The 9,766-nt window shown below is 38.5% G+C and overlaps 1 protein-coding gene across 1 annotated transcript in view; it reads right to left on the reverse strand.

Moving 5' to 3' along the window:
• Nucleotides 1-4,323: 4,323 nt before the first annotated feature.
• LOC307116786 (poly(ADP-ribose) glycohydrolase) overlaps nt 4,324-9,766 on the reverse strand; it is a 35,289-nt gene continuing 29,846 nt past the window's right edge. The window contains exons 10-11 of the mRNA XM_079801158.1: nt 5,174-5,302; nt 4,324-5,091 (exon numbers count right to left, since the gene is read on the reverse strand). Coding sequence (XP_079657284.1) covers nt 4,985-5,091; nt 5,174-5,302 — 236 coding nt within the window. The 3' untranslated portion in view covers nt 4,324-4,984. The remainder of the gene's footprint in view (nt 5,092-5,173; nt 5,303-9,766) is intronic.

Raw genomic sequence — 9,766 nt, forward strand, 5'->3', positions numbered from 1 at the left:
CTGACTTGAGTTCAGTGGGCAGTGACTCCTCCAGTCGCTGTATCCGTTTATGATGATCCTTTTGCTGGGAAAAAAGGTTCTGCATCTCCTCTTCCATCACTGTCAACCTGTGCTTTTGCTTATCAATATCATGCTGCATGTCATTAGAAAACACACCAAAAGATTTCTCCAGTTCATCTATTTTAGATTCTATTTTGCTCACCCTTGATTCCAAACTGGAAGTGGCTACATCTTCTGCCTGCGGAGGTGGTAATGGCAAGTACTGAGAACTATCTTCATGCTCTCCTTCCTCTGCCTCATGATCTAAATACAAATGACTGAGAGATTGAATAAGGTCTTGAACTGGTTCTCGTCTGGTGGTGAAAGGTGTGGTGGAATAGTCTGGTTCTATAAGATTCTCACCCTCTGTCTCATCACACCGGTCATCCATTGTGTGTCAGTTTCACAAATTAACTCAAAATGTAATTTAGTAACTTAATGCACTTGCTTAACCCCAAAGTTCCATTATACTTTTACACATTTGACCCAATGACTCAAAAATTAGTCTACTTAAAACCAAAGCAAAATCATTAACACTCTACAGTTTGGTTTTGGGTTTTCCTTATTTGGTCCCTGTTCGGGCGCCAATTTATGTAACACCTCTCCTTTTAACCCTAGTTTAGGTATTACATGTAATGAGGGACCAAATAGACCAACTTGCTCATGAGTCAAATGTATTAAGTATAATTACATGGAACACTCATAGTTATCATGAGACAAACACTTGTTGGTCAACCAGTTGGAAACAAGGTATAACAAACAGTCCATCACTCTGCATCACAGCCTTTCCTTAGGATCAGTTAGTACCATACGTTTTACTCAGTCTTTTGTTCAGTTGAAGGATAAATTGAGAAAACAGTACTTAAATTCCAGGATGGTTCCCCAGTCAAATCCAACTGGAAGAGAAGGCCTCAATGTCTGAAATATAGCTGTGTTACAGTCAAACAGCAGATGATAATCCATTCTCTTAGTTCCATCTTCTCAGTTGTATAATCCAACAATTACTCCATATATGCCCAGAACACAAACCCTCTGTAGAAACATTCAAACAAACAAACCATAACCACATACTACCCACAATGATTGATAAAGAAAGAGAAAAAAAACAAGTTACAGTTACTTACAGATGAGCTTTGAACTATACAGTTCCTCAACCAGGGTAAAGACCATGAGGTAAGTATCTCCATGAAGGTAGAGAATCAACTTCCTACTTATTCTCCTTCTCTGTTCACTTATGAAGGTAAGCCTTAGCAGTTTTTACTCAGAGCGCCCTCTACTGCTCAGGTGAATCATAACATTACTGCACTGACAAGCTATCAGTAACAGGAAAACTGTTACAAGTTCATCTGCTCGGGTCAGTGTTAGAGTAAAGCTGGTCCTGACCGGAAGAACACGCCGGTCTAACTGCGGTGAATTAATCAGGTACAATGGAATCCTTCTTTTCCTTTAACAGACGCTAATGAAGCAGATCTGCGTCTATTTCCAGCCGGATGACCTGGAGAAACTCCTGCGTTCAGACTCACATTTGCACTTCAAATGCAGCAGAAACTGAATTAATGCCAAATGAAGAAATGAAAGAGCCGTGAGATTCATCGGGTGTTTCTGCCCTTCAGGAAACAGAATTCCCAGCAGCCTCTCTGGTACATTTGAAAAACTCTTTCTCTATTTGTCTGATGAAAGGAAATGAACGTGTGTTGTCCCGGGGCCTTGAGAAGAAGAAAAACATGATTATCAGTGAAGACATGAGAGAGGAATCGCTTATTAAACGACTGGAAGACTCATTCACTGAATCCTACAGATCGTCTGAACACGAGTGTCATGTTTTTATCACCACATCGCATGGACTGCGTCATTTCATTTTCTGTGGAGCGTTTGAAATATGACTTGTGAAAAGCGCTGTACAAATAAATGTGAATTTCTTAGGTATTCTTTTTTTCATATAGTTTTACATGTACAGTATATACAATCTTCCATCAACTGATAGATCAAAGGTCAACATAAATTCTCAAGAAATTTCCAGGGAGGGCCCAAATACAGCAGAGACTGTTAGACTTCTTTGGTATTCTTTGTATGCTTTTTCTTCCACCCCAGATAGGGGATTTCATCTTTATTTTTTCTTTTCTTTTAATTCCTATTATAAATATTATACTATATATATTTTTATTTTATTCACTTATGACTATCTTAACTTCATTTCTGTGTAAAGCACTTTGAATTGCCACTGTGTATGAAATGTGCTATACAAATAAACTTGCCTTGCTGGTTTAGTGTAAATATCTGCATGGCGATCATTGAGCATGGCACTGTGTTTTGTGTTTGCACACCTGATGGAGGACGGCTCTGTCCCATTTCCCTGAAGACACTGTGCAGAAACGAGGCTTGAAGCGTCTGACAGCAGCACTGCGGCTTTAAGACCCTGGAGCCGCTGCTGACAGACAGGAGGGCCTGATCGCGGAGCTGCACCGTGAGGCCCACGGGCTGCTTTTCTTTCCTGCAGACACGAGCTGAGGTCTGGTGGCGGAGCTGCACCGTGAGGCCTCCTCTGTCAGAGGTGAGGGGCTGATAACACGTCTCTATTAGCCACAGTGCCTTTTACACTACCTCACAACAACCCTTCCTCTGTCTCATTTCTCCCACAGATGTGTGCAGATTTAATCAAACTCATCTTTAACATGATCAAGGACCAAAACCCCACAAAATACACAAACAGCTGCTGTGGACGCTTTGAACTCCGTGCCAGAGAAAGTCAAGCATGTTTCTCTTTTCCAGAGACTCTTCTGACGGACACATGTGGAAATAAAGCAGATGGTGAAGCCAGAAACAACCACAAACACACTGCAGGTGAATACAACGACACTCCTCTTCTGTAAATGCGGCGTCTCTCCTCTTCTGTAAATGCGGTGTCGCTTCTCTTCAGTAAATGCGGTGTCGCTTCTCTTCAGTAAATGTGGCGTCGCTTCTCTTCAGTAAATGTGGCGTCGCTTCTCTTCAGTAAATGTGGCGTCGCTTCTCTTCAGTAAATGTGGCGTCGCTCCTCTTCTGTAAATGCGGCGTCGCTCCTCTTCTGTAAATGCGGTGTCGCTCCTCTTCTGTAAATGCGGTGTCGCTCCTCTTCTGTAAATGCGGTGTCGCTCCTCTTCTGTAAATGCGGTGTCGCTCCTCTTCTGTAAATGCGGTGTCGCTTCTCTTCTGTAAATGCGGTGTCGCTTCTCTTCTGTAAATGCGGTGTCGCTTCTCTTCTGTAAATGCGGTGTCGCTTCTCTTCTGTAAATGCGGTGTCGCTTCTCTTCTGTAAATGCGGTGTCGCTTCTCTTCTGTAAATGCGGTGTCGCTTCTCTTCTGTAAATGCGGTGTCGCTTCTCTTCTGTAAATGCGGTGTCGCTTCTCTTCTGTAAATGCGGTGTCGCTTCTCTTCTGTAAATGCGGTGTCGCTTCTCTTCTGTAAATGCGGTGTCGCTCCTCTTCTGTAAATGCGGTGTCGCTTCTCTTCTGTAAATGCGGCGTCGCTTCTCTTCAGTAAATGTGGCGTCGCTTCTCTTCAGTAAATGTGGCGTCGCTTCTCTTCAGTAAATGTGGCGTCGCTTCTCTTCAGTAAATGTGGCGTCGCTTCTCTTCAGTAAATGTGGCGTCGCTTCTCTTCAGTAAATGTGGCGTCGCTTCTCTTCAGTAAATGCGGCGTCGCTTCTCTTCTGTAAATGTGGCGTCGCTTCTCTTCTGTAAATGTGGCGTCGCTTCTCTTCAGTAAATGCGGCGTCGCTTCTCTTCTGTAAATGTGGTGTCGCTTCTCTTCTGTAAATGCGGCGTCTCTTCTCTTCAGTAAATGCGGCGTCGCTTCTCTTCTGTAAATGCGGCGTCTCTTCTCTTCAGTAAATGCGGCGTCGCTTCTCTTCAGTAAATGCGCCGTCTCTTCTCTTCTGTAAATGCGGTGTCGCTTCTCTTCAGTAAATGCGCCGTCTCTTCTCTTCTGTAAATGCGGTGTCGCTTCTCTTCAGTAAATGCGCCGTCTCTTCTCTTCTGTAAATGCGGCGTCGCTTCTCTTCTGTAAATGCGGCGTCTCTTCTCTTCTGTAAATGCGGCGTCGCTTCTCTTCAGTAAATGCGGCGTCGCTTCTCTTCTGTAAATGTGGCGTCTCTTCTCTTCTGTAAATGCGGCGTCGCTTCTCTTCTGTAAATGAGATTTTAACACGTCTCTGACTGTGAATATTTCTAAATCTGTATCCGCAACTCTTTGTGAAGACAAGGCTCAAGTGTTTTTTGTAAATCTGCAATTACTGTGATTTCGATACACTGATAATAGGAATATTTTATTAAAATCACAAGCTGAACAAAACAGAAGATGTGCGCTCAATATGCACCACTCATTTCTGTGTGTTTGAGTTAAATGTAATTATTGTGCAGAACCTAATTTTGGGAACGTGACTAAAGCAGAGATGACATGAAGTCTGAGAAGGTCAAACTAAACCCTTTTCCACAGGACACAGTTTATCACACTCATCTCTCGAAACACTGGATCGCTGGAGAATCGGAGAGTCCACCGCCTGATCTATCGCTAAAGATCTGCGTCATACGCCGTAGAAAGATGGAGATGTCAATCAAACGCAAACTCTTGAGCGGTGTCAGAGATGCCTCTCCTCAGAGCAGGAAGGCTTGGCTTCACCTGAGGCGGTGACATTCATGCTGACTGTATGAGCTTCAAAGGTCAAACTCGTCCAGGGAGCAGAGAGAGACTCGCCCCCGACACACACTCCGCGCAGATGTGTGTTTGAACCCCTGCGCTACAAAGCCGGTTCACGTGGCGGTTCTGCCAGCGAGTCGATGCGAGCCCAGCGGGTCCGACTGCTTTCATCTGCTCCGCACACGCAGAAGCACAACACACACTGACAAACTAGAACACATTTATTGAGGCTCATACAGCGATGTACAGAAAACAATGCAGGGGTCAGAGGTCAGAGGTGCTCGGAGAGGAAGCTGTAAAGTGTTTCCTGAGGTTTTGCTCTTGACGTTTCCTTGATCACGCACTCGTAGTATCTCTGCAACAGGCCGAACACACACCCTGCAGGACAGAGAAGCAGTGAGAGATGGGAATCTGCACACACACACCATCAGATGATCATGTGACCTCCGGTGCGCCTCACCAACGCTGGCCTGAGTCTCTGCGATCCGGGTGTGAATGTGATGAACGTCTCTGAGCAGAGCAGAATCCCCGAAGGTGAAGTACAGCAGATCACGCTCCGCTTCTGCTGCCGCCATCATCTGCAGAACAGCTACACACACACACACACACACACACACACACACACACACACACACAGACACAACACAGACGTGAGTAAGTATTCTCTCATCTGAAAGCCACGTTTCTAGCATCTGTAAAACTGCATTCTACCATCTTAAAAATATCTCTAAATTAATGCAAAATGCTGAACAGTGAGTTGATGCGTTCATGAGCTGTAGATTATTGTAATGTTGATGAGCTGTAGATTATTGTAATGATGATGAGCTGTAGATTATTGTAATGTTCATGAGCTGTAGATTATTGTAATGTTGATGAGCTGTAGATTATTGTAATGTTGATGAGCTGTAGATTATTGTAATGTTGATGAGCTGTAGATTATTGTAATGTTGATGAGCTGTAGATTATTGTAATGTTGATGAGCTGTAGATTATTGTAATGTTGATGAGCTGTAGATTATTGTAATGTTGATGAGCTGTAGATTATTGTAATGATGATGAGCTGTAGATTATTGTAATGTTGATGAGCTGTAGATTATTGTAATGTTGATGAGCTGTAGATTATTGTAATGTTCATGAGCTGTAGATTATTGTAATGTTCATGAGCTGTAGATTATTGTAATGTTGATGAGCTGTAGATTATTGTAATGTTGATGAGCTGTAGATTATTGTAATGTTCATGAGCTGTAGATTATTGTAATGATGATGAGCTGTAGATTATTGTAATGATGATGAGCTGTAGATTATAGTAATGTTCATGAGCTGTAGATTATTGTAATGATGATGAGCTGTAGATTATTGTAATGTTGATGAGCTGTAGATTATTGTAATGTTCATGAGCTGTAGATTATTGTAATGTTGATGAGCTGTAGATTATTGTAATGTTCATGAGCTGTAGATTATTGTAATGATGATGAGCTGTAGATTATTGTAATGATGATGAGCTGTAGATTATAGTAATGTTCATGAGCTGTAGATTATTGTAATGATGATGAGCTGTAGATTATTGTAATGTTGATGAGCTGTAGATTATTGTAATGATGATGAGCTGTAGATTATTGTAATGTTCATGAGCTGTAGATTATTGTAATGTTCATGAGCTGTAGATTATTGTAATGTTGATGAGCTGTAGATTATTGTAATGTTCATAAGCTGTAGATTATTGTAATGTTCATGAGCTGTAGATTATTGTAATGTTGATGAGTTGTAGATTATTGTAATGTTGATGAGCTGTAGATTATTGTAATGTTGATGATCTGTAGATTATTGTAATGTTCATGAGCTGTAGATTATTGTAATGTTGATGAGCTGTAGATTATTGTAATGTTGATGAGCTGTAGATTATTGTAATGTTCATGAGCTGTAGATTATTGTAATGTTCATGAGCTGTAGATTATTGTAATGTTCATGAGCTGTAGATTATTGTAATGTTCATGAGCTGTAGATTATTGTAATGTTCATGAGCTGTAGATTATTGTAATGTTCATGAGCTGTAGATTATTGTAATGTTCATGAGCTGTAGATTATTGTAATGTTGATGAGCTGTAGATTATTGTAATGTTGATGAGCTGTAGATTATTGTAATGATGATGAGCTGTAGATTATTGTAATGTTCATGAGCTGTAGATTATTGTAATGTTGATGAGCTGTAGATTATTGTAATGTTGATGAGCTGTAGATTATTGTAATGTTGATGAGCTGTAGATTATTGTAATGTTCATGAGCTGTAGATTATTGTAATGATGATGAGCTGTAGATTATTGTAATGTTGATGAGCTGTAGATTATTGTAATGTTGATGAGCTGTAGATTATTGTAATGTTGATGAGCTGTAGATTATTGTAATGTTGATGAGCTGTAGATTATTGTAATGTTCATGAGCTGTAGATTATTGTAATGTTGATGAGCTGTAGATTATTGTAATGTTGATGAGCTGTAGATTATTGTAATGTTGATGAGCTGTAGATTATTGTAATGTTGATGAGCTGTAGATTATTGTAATGTTCATGAGCTGTAGATTATTGTAATGTTGATGAGCTGTAGATTATTGTAATGTTGATGAGCTGTAGATTATTGTAATGTTGATGAGCTGTAGATTATTGTAATGTTGATGAGCTGTAGATTATTGTAATGTTGATGAGCTGTAGATTATTGTAATGTTCATGAGCTGTAGATTATTGTAATGTTGATGAGCTGTAGATTATTGTAATGTTGATGAGCTGTAGATTATTGTAATGTTGATGAGCTGTAGATTATAGTAATGTTGATGAGCTGTAGATTATTGTAATGATGATGAGCTGTAGATTATTGTAATGTTGATGAGCTGTAGATTATTGTAATGTTGATGAGCTGTAGATTATTGTAATGTTGATGAGCTGTAGATTATTGTAATGTTCATGAGCTGTAGATTATTGTAATGTTGATGAGCTGTAGATTATTGTAATGTTGATGAGCTGTAGATTATTGTAATGTTGATGAGCTGTAGATTATTGTAATGTTGATGAGCTGTAGATTATTGTAATGTTCATGAGCTGTAGATTATTGTAATGATGATGAGCTGTAGATTATTGTAATGTTGATGAGCTGTAGATTATTGTAATGTTGATGAGCTGTAGATTATTGTAATGTTGATGAGCTGTAGATTATTGTAATGTTCATGAGCTGTAGATTATTGTAATGTTGATGAGCTGTAGATTATTGTAATGTTGATGAGCTGTAGATTATTGTAATGTTGATGAGCTGTAGATTATTGTAATGTTGATGAGCTGTAGATTATTGTAATGTTGATGAGCTGTAGATTATTGTAATGTTCATGAGCTGTAGATTATTGTAATGTTGATGAGCTGTAGATTATTGTAATGTTGATGAGCTGTAGATTATTGTAATGTTCATGAGCTGTAGATTATTGTAATGTTGATGAGCTGTAGATTATTGTAATGTTGATGAGCTGTAGATTATTGTAATGTTGATGAGCTGTAGATTATTGTAATGTTCATGAGCTGTAGATTATTGTAATGTTCATGAGCTGTAGATTATTGTAATGTTGATGAGCTGTAGATTATTGTAATGTTGATGAGCTGTAGATTATTGTAATGTTGATGAGCTGTAGATTATTGTAATGTTGATGAGCTGTAGATTATTGTAATGTTGATGAGCTGTAGATTATTGTAATGTTGATGAGCTGTAGATTATTGTAATGTTCATGAGCTGTAGATTATTGTAATGTTGATGAGCTGTAGATTATTGTAATGCTGATGAGCTGTAGATTATTGTAATGTTCATGAGCTGTAGATTATTGTAATGTTGATGAGCTGTAGATTATTGTAATGCTGATGAGCTGTAGATTATTGTAATGTTGATGAGCTGTAGATTATTGTAATGCTGATGAGCTGTAGATTATTGTAATGCTGATGAGCTGTAGATTATTGTAATGCTGATGAGCTGTAGATTATTGTAATGCTGATGAGCTGTAGATTATTGTAATGTTCATGAGCTGTAGATTATTGTAATGCTGATGAGCTGTAGATTATTGTAATGTTGATGAGCTGTAGATTATTGTAATGCTGATGAGCTGTAGATTATTGTAATGCTGATGAGCTGTAGATTATTGTAATGTTGATGAGCTGTAGATTATTGTAATGCTGATGAGCTGTAGATTATTGTAATGTTCATGAGGTGTAGATTATTGTAATGTTGATGAGCTGTAGATTATTGTAATGTTCATGAGCTGTAGATTATTGTAATGTTGATGAGCTGTAGATTATTGTAATGTTGATGAGCTGTAGATTATTGTAATGTTCATGAGCTGTAGATTATTGTAATGTTGATGAGCTGTAGATTATTGTAATGATCATGAGCTGTAGATTATTGTAATGTTGATGAGCTGTAGATTATTGTAATGATCATGAGCTGTAGATTATTGTAATGTTGATGAGCTGTAGATTATTGTAATGTTGATGAGCTGTAGATTATTGTAATGATCATGAGCTGTAGATTATTGTAATGTTCATGAGCTGTAGATTATTGTAATGTTCATGAGCTGTAGATTATTGTAATGTTCATGAGCTGTAGATTATTGTAATGTTGATGAGCTGTAGATTATTGTAATGTTGATGAGCTGTAGATTATTGTAATGATGATGAGCTGTAGATTATTGTAATGTTGATGAGCTGTAGATTATTGTAATGTTCATGAGCTGTAGATTATTGTAATGTTGATGAGCTGTAGATTATTGTAATGTTGATGAGCTGTAGATTATTGTAATGATGATGAGCTGTAGATTATTGTAATGTTGATGAGCTGTAGATTATTGTAATGTTGATGAGCTGTAGATTATTGTAATGTTGATGAGCTGTAGATTATTGTAATGTTGATGAGCTGTAGATTATTGTAATGTTGATGAGCTGTAGATTATTGTAATGTTCATGAGCTGTAGATTATTGTAATGTTGATGAGCTGTAGATTATTGTAATGTTCATGAGCTGTAGATTATTGTAA

The sequence above is a fragment of the Gobio gobio genome, assembly GCF_949357685.1.
Source record: "Gobio gobio genome assembly, chromosome: 20".
Lineage (NCBI taxonomy): Eukaryota > Metazoa > Chordata > Actinopteri > Cypriniformes > Gobionidae > Gobio > Gobio gobio.